Below are 16,967 nucleotides of genomic sequence, written 5' to 3' on the forward strand. Positions count from 1 at the left end.
AATTTATATGACAATCTTTTTAATTTTAGAATATTACGAAACATTTTGGAGATTCATTATTAATATTATTTTGGTGACCATTAATATATTTTTTAGAGGAAAAAAAACTTCTTTAACTTTGACTTAATTGGAGCACTATAAACTATTGCGGACTAGTTATTTTTTCAATAATTGAGGACTAGTTTACTTGGTAAAACTTTTTATCCACACAATTAAAATTTGATCATCGTAGCATTTCCTTCTTCGTTTCTCCTCGCACATGTAACAAAGATTTGTGCATTTCTGTTGTTTTATATATATATGTTCTAAGTTGCGCGATTCTTCACTTTCTATGTTGGTAGAATTCTCCAAAAAAAAAACATTATGTTTAAAAAATATGACACACGTATAAATATTTTTGAAGAGTACGGTGAAATGTGCTAGAATGTCTGTTGTCAGCAAGAAGTTTATGTGCATACATGGGTTGCACACAAATTATGTAAAACTTCTGAAGTATCTTTTGGGCATACTGCTTCTTATCCTATTGAGTCTCTAATTTGGGCAAAAGCTTCATTGTTATCATTCATTTCTATAATCAGTCGATTTTTAGTAGTCATATTTGGAAAATGTTCCTTCCTAAAGTAACTAGTCTTTGACATAGTTTTCAGTTTTCATCACAACTTCAATATTGAATATCACTTTACTCCACATTTTCTGAATAACACAAAAACGTCTGGAAAATAAAGTACTAGAGAACTATTCTTTACAAGAAAACGAGAAAAGTAGATAGATATACATACATATATATAGTAAATATACAACTTACTTCAGTAGAAAGGACACATATTTACAAAAGATGACAGTTACTGGAAGAGCAACTGCAATCTGAAAATGTGTCCTACCTAATTACGTTAGTGCAGTCTAAGTCCCCAAAATTCGGTAAACTACATTTCCGAGTATCATATTTGACATTTAACAAGGCAGAATAACTTAGACATCATATACAGGCAAGCGCTCGTTGATACAGACACGGCAGATGGGGCAATTGTCGCATTTCTCACAGCAGGAACTACACCACATGAGATAAGAATGAACATTGGCAAGTAGTTAATATGCTAGGTCCCATAATGGTAGAGCAAAATACCTGCAAAGGACGCGATGCCTACAAGGGAGTAGCACTGTACTAATCTCTCTTTCAAAGCAAATCCTGCATAGAACTTTTTCCTGAACAGCATCAAAATTGATTTCAGTTAATGTCATGAACTATTCAAGAATCTCCTCACACAAACAAATGTAACAATTTTTACAGAAGAAACTGACACAGTTCAACAACGACAAATCCAGTGAATGAGTTCGAGTTATCAAAAAAATTAGATGGTATGAAATCACACAAGCACAATCATATCTCAAACTAGACCAGTTAACTAAATCATGGTATTACATCAATTTATATATATTCATTTAGATTAGCAGACATGAATGTAATATTTTCTCTGAGATCTTTCGATCAGACACGAGCTCCTGGAAATGAACTGTCAAAGATGAATTGAAAAATGTTGATGACGTACAGAGCTCAAGGATTATGGTTCTTTTTCAAGTAAAACTTATGCATCACACCAACTAGCTCGGGACTGAGTGTGGTAGCTGCTCACAACTTAAGGATTTCGATATGCCTGCTAACAAGTAGCATTTCATGCAAAGGGCAGAAAAAAATGAAACAGACAGTATAACAACATGCCAGTATATTCCCGCAAGTCGTGCTTGGGGAGTGCTGGGTGTATGCATACCTTAACCCTACCACAAGTAGATGTCACAGCCAACGACAACAACAACTACATACCCAGTGTAATCCCACAAGTGGGTAATAGTAATAGTTAACTAGAAAGCGTAAGTATCTTTTCGAAAAAGAGTAGTCCATGCAACAGTCATGCAATATACTGGAAACAGATAAAAGATCTTATCTCCTGCATCACAGAGCTGAGAAAGCCTAAGTGAAATTAAGAAGTTTACATTTTGAAGTCTTTCATATTCCTGCTGGCTCAGTTTAGTGATTTCTGCTTGCTCACCCAGAGCTGCTTGAAGTCTCCAAACCTATCAATCAAAAGACATAATTAAAGATATACAAAATGAGCAGAAAGAGATAGATAGATCCACAAAACTGTGGCAAAAAAGTTAATGTCAGGAGCTTAATGCATTACATGATTAGAAAGCAACTTATCAACCAATAACGGTATGAATACGATAATAAATTTTTGTGGCATGTATAATGAAAAGCACTATGGTAAAAATGTACGATAAGCTTACCTCCTCAGCAAGATCCTTCTTGGGCAATTTCTTGACTATTTCAGGTGGATAACCACAAAAAGTACTATACCTGCAAAACAATAAGTAGTTACAATAATGAAATAAAATCTCATAATCCACAGAAGTAATAGCAGTCTTCATTTCGGCCACGTTCACCCCCAAATTTTCAAGAATAGGTTGGTGATGATGAAAGGATGAGATACACAATCTAGCAATTGCTCATGAAAAAATAAAGCAAGGGTTGTTACTACTACCGTAAGCTCTGGATAACATTGCTGAACTACAAAAACTGAATGAACAGCAATTCAATGATTAAGAGTGTTCAATAAAAAAAAAATTAAAAATCAGACAGAACGAAAAACAGATTCACCACGAATAAATAGGCAGTGTTTTATATTTTTGGTTGATGTGGTCTTAAATTTGAGAAACAAACAATATTTGGTTTGGTTATGGTATTTAAAGGGAAAAAATACTGAAACAAAACCGAACTAAACGATTAACGCATTTTATTTTTCTCTTCCTGCGACAAGGCATCCATTTGCAATCATCACTGGATTCATATTTTTTCTTCCTCCTTATATAGGTCATTTGTAGCAGGACTAAAACATAGTACCTAGCGTGCAAGTTCAGTGACGTGACGTATGAGATGGATGTGGGAGTGAGAATCAAGCAAAACAGAGAATAACAAAGAAAAAAATTGCAAAACAGAGAAAAAACAGGCATAACAGAGAATACAAACATGAGAAGAACATAGATAAGAAGAAGAGAAAACAGAGTAGTCCAACCCCGGCAGTTTAGTTGAGTAGCAACAGAAAAAACATAGGAAGAGAATTTGCAGGCTTGCAGGAGATGAACTAAAAGAAAGGAAAAGTAGCGGAAGTATTTTTTTAAAGGAAAAAACTAGTCGCAGCAATTTAATTTTAAAACTTGAGCAGATGAATAAAGCTTGCTTTTCTGGACTGTCTCACTTCTTGCTTCAATCGCAAAAGTGTGTCCTTCTTCACTCATGTCTCACTTAAGGGTAGAAAAGTGCAAGGGCTGTGTCGCGACTCGCTTCTCACTAAAAGCGCAGAAGTGTGGACTTTTTAACTGGCTCGGTGCGGCATCTGTGGCAGACAAGATGAGAAAAGTGAGGTTCAGATGGTTTGGGCATGTGAACAGGAGGTACGCGGCAGTTAGAAGATGTGAGAGGTTGATTGCAGCAGGAGTTAGGAGAGGTAGAGGTATACCAAAAAAGAACCGGGGGAGGTGATTAAGGTGATTAGACAGGAAATGACACTTCTTCAGCTTACTGTAGACGGAACCCTAGATAGAAAGCTATGGACGACAAAGATTAGGGTACAAGGTTAGTAGATAACCGAGTGTAACCACCTGTTCAGTGGGAGAGGCAAGGACTAACCTCATATCCTCTCCTCCTTATTACTATACTGGGAATGTTGTTATTATCTTTTCTCTTGCTACCTTTCTCCGAACAACTTCTCTTTTTGAGAAGAGGGTCTATTGGAAATAGCCTCTCTACCCCCACAAAGGTTAGAGGTAAGGTGCGCATATATCTTGCCCTCCCCAGACTCCACATGTAGGATTACACTGTTGTTTATAAAGGCCATTGTTAGTCTGCTGCCAATTTGTCTATCACCCTTCTCGATTTTTCTGTTATAACAGCTTAGCAATCTAACTAGTTGAAAGCCAGAATTCTTTAACTCATAGTTCCACTTTTTCCCCTTTTTTCGTGTTAATGCAAAATATGGTAGCATTGAAGCTTCTTCAAAAACCCCAGAAAGTAGAATGGAAATAATTGTGGCCTCCATAAATCTCTTTTACCATTGGCCAACATTTCATATAGAAACCAATTGAACACCCATCCTGGATCCCTATTTAAACACCCATCCTGGAACCCTATTTAGCTAGTCCATGAAGCTGGTTTATTCTTTCAAATTTCAACTCAAAGAAGACGGTTTTTTTAGAAGGAAAAAAATTAAAATGAAGGGATAAGAGAGGAAGCAAACCATAATTCATCATATAGTATCTTTCACAAGAGTGAAGAAGGAAACAATGAAGGGATAAGCAAACTTGATTTCTTTTTTAGCTTTAATAGAGTTCCACTGATAAACGGAGAACCGCCTGAAATGCCCGAATCTTAATATTTCGAAGATCAATAAAATAGGAGGTTTCGTCATTATAGAAAACGGAATTCAAGTGAAGCAATGATAAATAAATAGAAAAGGAAAGGAAGGAAATACAAAATAGAAGAGCAAAGTCATACAAAGTTATGTACAAATCACTACCCCATTTTTTGTATTTCCTTAATTGAATTTTGATTGATTAGGAAGAAGTTCCTTAAAAACCTTACCATATGTTTTTATTCAAGGTCTCGCTGACTTTAGTGAGGGGAATGTTGAGACTCATTGAGTACCGCTACTGGTGTACTGACGTTCTCTTTGTGGAACCTACATTGACCTATGTCAATATAGACGTAAGTTTCATAGATGAGCAGACTACGAGCTAGGTTGCTTTAATCCAAAAGTTGATTTGGTGAGCTCCGTCCTTGACCTTGGATTTCTTTTCTTTCAGTTGGACATTTCATTCATTTCTCTAACATTTGTTTTGGGGATTAGCCAGGAAATCTGTGTCCTGTTCATTCCTCTTAGCACTCCAATAGAGGCTTCATAGATGTGTTTTTAGTTGGATTATCGTTGATCATGTTACTTGGGATTACTTCAACTACATTTCACTATTTATAGATTTCAAACGTTATTTCTATGATTTTAGGAATTTTTTGTATTGAAGTTTCTAACAAAGACTTAAGTCATTTGTTTTTATACATGTAGGGTATGTGGTATGAAGGTATAGGCTAGAAAAGTCAAGCCAGTTCGCTCGGTGAAGTAAGGCACCGAATGCCGGTCAAGGCTTTGTTTAGAGAATGGGTCGTGAGACAAACTCTCAGAAGAAACATCTAGATTAGTTGGAACTTGTTGCATAGTAAGTATGGAGGAGATAACACAAAATTTATTGGTAAGTGGTCAAAACCACCTACGGCAAATGATGTAATGTTCAGCTGGGAAGAAAAAGAACATGCAGCACTTATGAGGTAGTTATATCGCTTTTATTGGCGACTTTGGAAGGGAAGGACAAGACAACTTTGAAGGATTTTAGAGCACCATGAGTTTCTCATCAGCATAAATGATATGTTATTATTTTATCGAGAACCATATTTCTTGTATATGTTTTACAGTTTTGTTTACCACTTGTATAGAAATTGTTCGCTACATTAATAGGTTGTTACAGTAAAAAAACAAATTCATCCTTTCTTTAACAAAAACAATATGCACGGTGTAATTCCAGAAGTGGGATCCAGGGAGGGAGATGTGTATGCAATCTTACCCCTACGTTGTAAAGATAGAGAGGACGTAGCTGATAGACCCTTGGCTCAAGTTTTGATAATTTTAAAATCATCGCAGTAATCCTTAATGATGCAATTGAAAGTTAGGACTGATCTTATCAGTGTTTATCAAAGATTAGAGAATAAGAACTAAAAATTGGTTAAGCCATCAAGCGTTTCCAATCTAAGAATTTTTTGTAATTTTTTTTATGACAAGGAAACCCGCAACCGCTACCCTTTGGGTGCGCAAAGGGTAAAACCCCCGCTCCTATGCAATAACTCGCAAACCACATGGGAGAGGTAACCCACATTAGGCAAGCCCGGTGCGACGAGCTCGACCTAGAAGGATAGCCTCTTGCTTTCGCTGGCAAGGGATTTCAAACTTGAGACCTCCAACATGGAAGTCCCAAACCTAAAACCACTGGGCCACCCGAAGGGTAATCTAAGAATTAGAATTGAAATGACTCAAGTATGAAATCATACCTTGTGTATTTCAGATGGAATATATAAAAGGCATATGTATATTTTTATGGAATAATTTAGTTATAGGTCTAAAGTGTATTTTAGGAAGCACAATATTATGTGAGTTGTAACGTATGCACTAGTCAATTAAACGTTACTCGGTATACAATAGTCAAATATGACTTGAAGAAAATCTTGAAAATAACATTGAAAGTGATGAAGATGACGCCACAAAAGGGAAGTAATTCGTTCAACAACTTCAATTAAGAACATGAAGGTTAAAAAGTAAACATAAATGTAACTAATTAGACAAAAATCATCTTATAAGGTTCTATTGAGATGGTAATGTAGAGACATTTTTCTTGAATCGCATTAGGACATGTAAATGAAAAATAACGATAGCTCTTTGGCATGTTCTCTTTTCATCCATATCATAGAATTAATGGTATGTTGCACAAGCATCCCGTATTAGCAGGGTTCGGGGAAAAGTCACACCCCAAGGGGTGTAACTTAGATAACCTACCCTAATAACAAGCATTAGTGGCTGTTTCCACAACTCAAACATGAGACTTATAAGTCACACAAAGACAGCTTAATCAGTGCTTCAAAGTTCCTCTTCCGGATTAACATTATATTAATAAGCAATAAGAGCATTGTTATTTTAATTTGTATTTGAATTCAGTTCGACTTTTGCAATAGCAATGGAATAAATATAAAGATAATTTTTGTTGGGACTCATTGGTAATTTTGTATACATAATATGGAAACAATAAAAATAAACATGATAATATCCGTGACAAATAAACTCATCACAAGGGGTGTGATGTAGACAACCTACCCTAATGCAAGCATTAATGGATGCTTTTATGGCTCAAACCCGAGACATATAAGTCACATTGAAACAACTTTATCGGAGCTCCAAGGATCCCCTTTCCTATTAATATTTTACCTATGTAATAAATTAAAATCATTGTTATTTTTCATTTGCTTTAGCTTGCGTTTGGACATGCGATATGAAATCATGATTTCACATCAACAATTGGACATGCAATTTGGGATCAAATCTCAAATTCTCCGAAAAAGTGAGTTGGGACTCCAAATCATGATTTTAAAAAATTTTAAATGTCAAACTTGACTCATAAGCTCAGATTTTGTAAATATATGACCCATCAGAAATTGTACATGCCATATGAAAAGATTATATTAAAGAATGATACTACTATTGTTGACTAATGGATATTTATAAGATTGTGTGTGTTTGGAAGCTTGTAATCACAAACAATTATTTATAAAAAGATCATGAAAATAAGTGATTTATCAATGCGGCGACTTAGCATATATTTCGGCATCTTGTTTATGAGCTATGATTTGCTCATTTGGTAAGATTGTACAAGAATCGGAAAAATATTGATAGTTTCACAACTTGTGAGGTTTTCATGTTTAAAAGAAAAATACAATTAAAAAAATTCAAATTGCATGTCCAAACAAAACTTTAATTCTAAATGATTTAATTTCAAATAATGAGTTCATATGGCATGTCCAAATGAGCCCTTAGATTCAATTTGCCTTTATTACTTCGCAATTGCAGCGAAATAAATAATAAGACAATTTTGTTGGGATTCATGGCAATCTCCTACTAGATTCACATAATATGAAAAATAAAATAAACGTGACAATACTGGTGGCAAATAGACTCACATATGAAAACATCAATTTAGCATGACAATACACATGACAAATAGACATGCGGCATCTACTATAAACTCCACAGAAGTTCCTCTCAAAGTTGCTCAACTTAATCAGCTAAAACATCTTATTTTCTTCCTTAATTATCTGATGTATTAGGAGGGGTAGGCAAAAGATTGAAATGAAGTTTATTTGAGTCAAAGGATGCACACACTATTACTTCCGCGAGAAGGAAAAAAACTTGTTCAAGAAAGCGAATGAGATTTCAACTCCTACTTGAGCAGAAGTTGTGTTATACTCTTTTCACAAAGTGGAAATTGTGGTCCTATGGCTCCACAGACCACACATACAGAAAAACTAATTGATAAATTCCTTGAATTGAAACTAAAGGATTGCCAGCGCGATCATGCCGATGTGGGCAAATCAAATGTCTTTGAGGCATTTGAAGATCTCCGTAAAGAATCACAAGCATTGGATAAGAGAGAGAAACAAAGAATATTAATTTATAAGAGAATGCACCCCGACTCAGAAATACCGTTAGATAAACACAGGTTGGAGACTTGGAGTAGTAGCTGGCAATCAAGCTACAATTGGACAAAGTGACAAGAAATATTGTTTAGGCCGAGCTACTCAAGTTTGATATTAAATGTTTCCCAGAGCCAGAAGAGGAGAAGAGTTCTTGAACTCATAATTATCAGGGAGGTGGGGAACAGAATTCTTGAATTTGGAATTGTGTTGGGGAAGAAATTTTACCAGCTATCGAGTCCTTTAATATGGTCACTTATTATTTTTGTTATTAAGTTAATTGTTGCTACTCCACAGTCTGCAGTTGTCATCCATTTATCAGAAGTTTTAGACCATAAAAAAGAAGGCTGTGGAGTTTTTGTATTCTTAAGTCAACTTTTTCTGTTGTTTCATATTTAGTCTTTAATGATGCTTTGTGTTGTCTAGATTGATAAATCAATTGAAACCTTTTATTGAATTAGTGAACAATGTGAAAGTAATGGATCAAAGAAAACCATTATGCACTCATCAATGTTCTTTTCATGTTTCCATCTCCAGCGAGGTTGGTGCATTTACATTTAAATTTACATTATCCTTTCTTCATAGGAATGAAATACAATGCAAAGAACTCAGACAGAGGAGAAGAAAAAACCATTCTTACCCAGGAAATCCATCATGGTATAGTCGAGCTTGTTCCTCTCGACTTGATTCATCAATGGACCACCAACCAAGTAGCCTGCTTATTGAAAACACCAACACATACCAACCATTACTTAATTGCAGTTTCAAGAATCACTATTTATGTAACAGTTAAGAGTCATCGTGTTGTCGCACAATTTTATGGTCCTTCATTTTGTATATCATGTTTTACCGAAACGAAACCTTTAATAATTTATGTATCTCTTGTTAGTTCCTTGTGATTTTACCTGGAGCCATGATGCATAAATGCAAAGCAGTCACGTACTCTTGAAGAAATCACATGGTATTGTCCTACAGCAGCTCCACTTCGCAATAAAAGAACAGTTTTCTCAACAAATCTTAATGTCGCAAACAAGATGCCAGCTCCTTGCAATAGGAATATGGGTAAGAATATAACTGGAAGAGAAATGTGTTTTGCAGCAGCAGGTGTTCCCTAAATTCAGAAGCATGAATTGTTAGAAACACATCGGAAGCATCTCCTCTGTCCAGTAGCAGGGCCATAATTATATCATAGAGTAACTTACCTCCAGGCGCATGCAGAGGAGGACTTGGAAAAGTATAATTGGAATTTTCATTATGTGACCACCGAGGTCTTGCAGCCCACATATTCTACTCTGGGGTTCTTCCTCTGAGGAAACCACTAAGCCACTATTCCAGTTAAGACGTCTGATAGTAGCAGATGAAGAACTAGCCCCAAGTGCATCAGAACTTCTATGAATTGCTGGATTTGACCACTTAGTACAAACAAGAAATGCAAAGCACTCAGCAACACTGCCAAAACAGATGTTGATCTTTGTTAGTTCTAGCTGAAGCCACCAATCAGAAGGAGGATGACTAAGAGCATCACAAACAGGAGTTACCCAAAATTTATAAACAAATCCCACCAGCCCAGAGCGTTGAAATCTACTAAAAAAAAAGAAATAGTGTTAGCATAGGTATTAGAGACAGGGACAGGTAGCAAAAGACTTGCATACTATAAACAAAACAGTCAAAATGTTGGATAACATTTAGGCTTAATATAAAGCTGCCCTTGAAGGAACACGAATAATAGGGTCTTCCAGTTCTCTATTCCATTTTCATATTTCATCGACCAATGAAATGGTCATAGACGGCGAATATACAGAGACCTCTTTAGGGCACATCCTGTCAGACCTAAAAGTTATCGCATAAAAAACATGCCGTTCTAAAATGCTGATCATTATTAATGTTTTGCTTTTCCTAGAGGATATTTCTTCTATTCAGTATCCAGATATCAGTAAGGTATATGTTCTAATTTCTAAATGATGCAGGAAATATCTGGTGGATTCAAGACCATAACTGGCCATAATTAAATGAATATCATGAACTAAAACGAGCATCTAAAATATCAAGATATCAATCAGCAATATGTAACAAAGGATTTCACTTCGCTTAATGTTACAGGAAGTTTGTTAAATTGCCTACTGATATATGCATCAAATCATTCAACGATCCAATCGTATCATTTGTCGAGGCAGTTTATCCATACAATGACCCAGCATATTTGAAAGAAAGAGCAATACTAATGCCATAAAATGAAATGGTGCATGAGTTGAATGATACAATTATGAAAACAATCCCAGATGAAGGAAGAACATATTTTATCTCAGGCAATGTATGTAAAGCAATCGTGACACTGATGATGAAGATTTGTTGTATCCAACAGAACTCTTGGACAACTTAAGATTCCCTGGCATCCTTAATCATGTCATACACTTAAAAGTAGGTACTCCAGTTATGCTTCTCGGAAATCTAAACCCGTGAAGGCCTAGGCAATGGAGCAAGAATGATTGACGCATCTTGATAATTGGTCTGTCAGCGCAAATATCATTTATGGAAAGAACATTGGGTTCAATAGTAACAACTCTGAAAATTATAATGTCTCCCTAACGATTAAAAGTGGACCTCAAATATTTACCTTACTTCAGGCTTCTCCTTAAAGAAGTGTTTAAGATGTCTTGATAATTCAGCAACTAAACATTGAGAAGACTTTGTACCATTCTGCTAAAAAATTATGGGTGCTTCATTCAGTTTCTTTTGTAACGTCACTTTCAGAGTGACCTTGGCCTGTATTTGGGTTTCTTTCAGTTTCTTCATTTACTCTATTTTTCTGATGACACTTACTTTATAATTAAACAGAGTAAATGAGGAATTGACATGGGCTTCTAGAAAAACTGGCAATAAACCATAAAAAATACGACTTGTTTATTTTGCAAGCCCCTGCTTTCCCTCTAAACATGACTACTTTCCCTCTAAACATAACTAAGGACATGTTAAAATGTAATCCTATAACTCAAGGTACACACACATAATTCATCCGCTCTTTGTTAATGCATAAAACTTGCAGGAATCCCATCGTACAAAGAATAGATGATCTCTAGGTCAAGGAAAGAACATGAAGTGGAGATGCTTTGGGCTGTACCCTTCAAACCAACAAAAATGAATAAATAAAATCCACAGAGAGTCAGAGGTACATACCACAGAACTTGAGAAGGGTGAACAATGTGGCAGCAACAAAGAAGATCATGGAGATTGCCACCCAAAAATGCTAGCAAGCATAAGATCGTCATTTAGTAAAGCCATCTTCTATATTCTCCACATTATTAAAAAACAAGAACAGCGGTTTAATAGCCATAACCAAATTATTTTCCAATACGTATCTTTTTATTTTTATTTTTGATAAATAATACTAAGTTACTTGTTTCAAACCATAAAACATTGCAATGACACACCATAAAATCATTCAATCACACCCTGATCAATTACAATATGCAGTCACTGATAACAGTCCTCCAACTCAGAAGGCATGACCAAGTTTAACTAGCTCACAGGTAAGCTCTTTGAACAAATCATTGTATTAAATTGGAGAACAAACACTCTCGGTCTCAAGAAAAGAGTACTATAGTGACTTTCTTTTTTATTATTCCAAAATGGAACCCACTTTTCTAAAAATTGCATATTTAAATATAGTTAAATGGTCAAAAGGATTAATACTGTACTTTTTTTTTATCTTCGAAAGATACTTTTTTTATGAGAATACGATTGTTCTTATTTTTTTATTTTTTTGGATCAAGAAAAATAAAGACGGAAGATTTAAGAAATGGTCCCCCATGTTCCTGGACATTTTCTAAACAACTCACATCTAAGTCTTCTCATGTAATCATTGGGGTAGACTGTAGAAGGGAAAGTTTGATATATGAAAAAGTAGAGTAGCTAATGAATAAACTTTGAAACAATGTAGAAAAGTATTAATTCCAGTTCAACCAAGAAAAAAAGAACAGAATTAGTTTATAGTTTGAACTACGGGAGGGAATATTCTGCTTCAAAAGAAAGAAGTCAAGTCTTTTTTGCAATGAACAGAAGAGGATAGTACGCCACTTTTTGTGAAGAATTAACAAACTAAGGTATACAAATCTTCCGATCGCTTATTAAGTGTCGATAACTATTGAACGCCTTATTTTTTATAAGATAATAGATTTCATAGAAGGCATAACTATTAACCGCCTTCTTATTTAACTTCTATAAGTTATATGATCATTATTGGATCAGAGAAACAGATCAAAGGTAAGTTATTCCGGTATTTATTAAATTAAAACTCCACTATCTTAGTTTCTTCATTTCTGATCCTTGTAACTAAGTGATGAATAGTGCACTCTCATAGTTGATAGAAACCCCTAACACTTTTAGGCGTCAACAAGCAGGGAAAATAACAATGCAGTTACAGGTCAGTTATCCAATTTGTTAAATCTTAGCTAGATAAGTTTTTCACAGAAAAACACTTTTAATCTCACGAGACTTCGCGTTATAGAGATCTTAGTTCTATATGCTTCAAAATTGATACTAAAGGTATTAAAACATAGGTTGGATTACTATGCCTAAGAGTACAGACACATCTCAAATGATTTCAACTATAGGTCGACCAGGATACATATCCTACACTAGAAAAAATCAAATTATAAGATAAATTCACAAAATCAAGAAATTGAAAATCAGATAAGTACGAATTCAGCAATGAGAACCTACACTATACTATTACTATATCACCAAGGACAAATAAATGAACTTACCGGAAGTGTTTCCCATAATAACTCATCATTCGAGCTTTCTTCATCTCCAGGTAATAATGCCTTACACATTCTGCCCCAAATGTTAAAAGTTATTTATCCATCAGTAAGACACGGATATAGACGAAAGGTGAATGTATAATCCATATCCCATGATTGTTTTATAAGTAAATATAAGCAAGTGTATTACAATTTCCATTCCATTATTAGTTATCCTTATTTTCATTACTTCCCATACAGCAGGTCATGCACAAAAATTTAACAGCTAATATTGCAGAAAGGGACTAAAAGGCAAGAAATATTCGAAGTGACCAATATGTTGAACAAATGACATAGTTCTACTTGGAGGCCCAAGCAATGTTAACACTAACCCTATCAGAGGGCAAATAGTTCACTTCTGAAGCCTTTATGGTATGATTTTCTAAAATACCTTTAGAAATGAATGCTTATCTGTACACACAAATATATCAATGAAAAGCTATAAACAAAACTAGGTCCTAAGAGGAACGGCATTTTGGAGATTCTTTTAAGAATTCTAGCACTACAAGAACCACTAGATTGTTTTCTCATTGTAAAGCAATCAAACAAATTAGTCAAAATCACAAAAAACATGTCAGCATAGTACCTGAAATTGTCAATGAGAATCGTTATTTCAAATGCTAACAAGGGAAGAAAGACAAATTTCAAATTCACAGCCGCTGAATGGTAGACTGCAGAAAAACACAAGAAAAGAAGAGTAAGTAAAGGACAATTCTGGTTAACAAACTAATAGGAACCTAGACGCACCATGAATTAGTACTTAGTAACATAAAACCGAGAAACAGAAAACTTGAAGAATCATATAAAAAAGGACTGTGGAGTTTTTCTTTCTTACCATATATGCTCTCAAGATATATACAGAGAAGTAGTTCAAATGCAATAAGCAAAGGTGTCGCAACAACAGCATGACATGGAGCCCACTATCCACATGGAGGCAACACCCACAATAGATGGAATATAAAAGCAGAAGTGAAATTTGATTAGTAATTTTGTTTGGACAGACTTTCTTTTTCTTATCAAAATTTAAAGAAGTTAATGCATAAAGTCATACATGGCGATCATAGGGAATTGATGGAGCAGGCAGAGAGAATCTTCCTCGGGCAACAACTGCATGAAACACCCACACAGGGGAGAATACAACCCTGCATATCCAAGTCAAAGTCATGGTGAAAAACTTCTAAATCTAAACATGGTGAAAGGACAGAAGGGCACTATACTAGTAGTTCCTTTGTCTATAAAAACAGATCTTTCTGTCTCTAATGGAGGGTTATAAACAGGCATCAGTTATCTTTGTCCCCTACTCAGTAGTTTAGCTACATAAGCTCACGAGTGATCAGTTGCACACCCTTTGCTCAAAAATTATAATGTGTATGTTGGTTAAATATTACTTTTTATACATATTTATTAAACCTCAAACACTCTTAGCAAAATTCACTGCCCCTACTCCATAGATTGCATAACCCGATTACAAGGAACAATGAACCTTGGGGTTACACGGTGCATCAGGTTAAAATCAACCAATAAACAATGAGAAGGGTGTTCATATTGACCACTCATATAAACCAAACTCAAGCTTATTTACTACCATATACAGACCCTTGTCATTCCTAGTTTTGTCACCCCTAACCGACCCATGAATAAATAAGTTTCCTAGACAAGATTACTCATAGTTTAAACTATCAACATCAGCATCCAAGGAAATAAACTACTAATGCTGACATTCAACAAAAACAAACATATTCATTATTCAGAATTCATCAATTAAACTCAAAAAAAAAAATTGGGGAAAACAGAAAACTCACCACCAGGAGAAATCAGAATAGTGATCGAGCTTGACAACAAGCAAAACGGTGAAACACAAAAGCAAAAGGTGCGCCGAAAGCGCCTGAAAAGACTTTCCGACACTCCTCCAGCTCATTGTTGTTTTTCCGTCCTCACACTACTGATAACAGCTGGTGCTCTGAAATTGAAACCACTTCGAGTAAAAATCAAGCTGTGTATGAACTTGAAACTTGGGAATTGAACGATTTTGAGTGAATCTGAAGAGAATATAATTAGGTTTTTGAAGGAAGAGGTGGAATTGAGAAGTATTAGAAGAGAGAGAGAAATGGCAGTTGCGGGAAGAGGAAGACAAATGGAAAGGCGAAGAATTATTTGTCGGACGCCATTAAAATAACGTCATAGCATTGATAATCTCGTCAGTCGAATCAAAAAAAAAAAAATTAATTTATATTTCAAAGAATTCAGTACAAGACAAAATCTTATCCTTACTGGTAATTCAGTCCATCAATCAATTATTTTCTTTTATAATAATCTCTTCTTTAAATAATGTTTTATCAAGTTTGGAGGGAAATATTTACTTGTATTAATTGATCATGTAATTAAAAATAATTATTTTATATTAATAGGTAAATAAGTAAAATTATTTTCTTATTTATTTGCATGTGAAAAGGAAGAATAGTTGGGGATATTATTTTATCGTTAGGAAGAAAAAAAAATATGTGATTATCACAAAAAGAAAATACACTTGGTTTTATTTTTTGTTTTTTTATAACAAATAATTTTATTATTATTATTCTCAACAATGCCTTCAATAGCCTATGGTCAAATTTGAACATTTTCCTTTTAAATAATATTAATTGCAAAGTGAATATTGACCAAACACACATGTTTCTTTAATATCAATAAGTAATTCTGTAAAATACTATATTTGTCAAACATTTGCTTTTGTTTTCCAAAAATACTCCGTAAAAAGCTATTTGAATCAAAATGCTTCTTTTCATAATAAGTAAAATTTTGATTAAATGTGACTACTTGTAAGACCAAATGTTAGAGGATGTATTTATTCCCTGTGCGGGTAATTAATTAGTAGGTTCCGTTATTTTTATTTTATTTTTTTCTTCATATATCAAATATATAAGAAATATAATTTTTTTTAAATAAAATAACAAAATAAAATAAGACAAAAAGGAATCTTTTTTATAACAATTCCAGCAAGGTGACGTATTACTGTTCTAGCAACCGTTTTTGGTAGTATTGAAATTTAGAACTTACTGAACAATCCAAATCACTTAAAACACCATATCATAATGAGTCTCATATAACAACAGTAAGATTGTTTTTGTAACTGGGGGCGAGTATAATACGGTATTTAAAAAAAATTGATTTTATGATTTCGATATTTTATACTTAAAGTAGTACTTATATCATTATCATATTAAGTTAACTCGATATGATTTGGTATATTTAATTTTAATTTTAATATTAATATTTTACGATATGATATTCGACAATCATAATTTATTTTATTTCAACTTGTATATATTTATCACCCTCAATACAATTTATTTAACAAATAACTGTCCTTTACCAAGTATTCCGTGAAGATCAATGCGATAATCAACATAATATGAGCAATTGATCAAAAGCAAAAGTCTTAATGTCTATTTGGATTGACTTAATTTAGGTGCTTATAAAGCCAATTATAATTATTAAACAATTTTAAAGTATTTGGATAAAGTTAAAAAATGTTTATAAGCACTTATTTTAAAGTCAGAATAACAAAAATAAATCAAAAGTCATAAGTTGTAAATCATAACTTATGGCTTTTCATAAGCCAAAAGTCAATCCAAAAAGGCCCTCAATCATATTAGATCAACAACTAATTTTGTTAATAATTTCACAAAAAGAACATTTCAGTGACAATCGAGTAGTCATAAATGCAAAGTTTAAATAACATTATCAAAAATTATGCATAGCTCTATCTAATTTTACACCATAAAAATCATTAACTACCATATAGACTCTAACTTGACATATATCACTATGTAAAG

At 34.0% G+C, this 16,967-nt stretch overlaps 1 protein-coding gene across 2 annotated transcripts; it reads right to left on the reverse strand.

Moving 5' to 3' along the window:
• Nucleotides 1-713: 713 nt before the first annotated feature.
• On the reverse strand, nt 714-15,345 carry LOC107014974. Of its 2 annotated transcripts, none has more exons than XM_015215113.2 (14): nt 14,937-15,345; nt 14,186-14,276; nt 13,970-14,054; nt 13,721-13,805; nt 13,099-13,168; nt 11,510-11,579; nt 9,874-9,916; nt 9,538-9,784; nt 9,241-9,446; nt 8,976-9,050; nt 2,284-2,353; nt 1,990-2,070; nt 1,124-1,203; nt 714-1,048 (listed from the first exon to the last, which is right to left on the reverse strand). In XM_015215113.2, exons 1-14 carry the CDS (start codon nt 15,050-15,052, stop codon nt 970-972), a joined length of 1,398 nt encoding a protein of 465 aa, XP_015070599.1. In that variant the 5' UTR covers nt 15,053-15,345; the 3' UTR covers nt 714-969. The 2 variants fall into 2 exon arrangements, with proteins under 2 accessions (XP_015070599.1, XP_015070598.1); XM_015215112.2 differs by having other exon boundaries at nt 9,874-9,919.
• Between the last annotated feature and the right edge of the window lie 1,622 nt (nt 15,346-16,967).

The sequence above is a fragment of the Solanum pennellii genome, chromosome 3 (genome assembly GCF_001406875.1).
Source record: "Solanum pennellii chromosome 3, SPENNV200".
Classification (NCBI taxonomy): Eukaryota; Viridiplantae; Streptophyta; class Magnoliopsida; order Solanales; family Solanaceae; genus Solanum; species Solanum pennellii.

What these genes read in the sequence shown, in the direction of transcription:
- LOC107014974 (XM_015215112.2), bottom strand. Translation starts at nt 15,052, where the DNA reads ATGAGCTGGAGGAGTGTCGGAAAGTCTTTTCAGGCGCTTTCGGCGCAC. An exon ending in ATATCTTGAGAGCATATATG is followed by an intron (nt 13,806 to 13,969) that starts GTAAGAAAGAAA and finishes GTTTTTCTGCAG; the next exon opens with TCTACCATTCAGCGGCTGTG. An exon ending in TTTATGCATCATGGCTCCAG is followed by an intron (nt 9,051 to 9,240) that starts GTAAAATCACAA and finishes TTCAATAAGCAG; the next exon opens with GCTACTTGGTTGGTGGTCCA.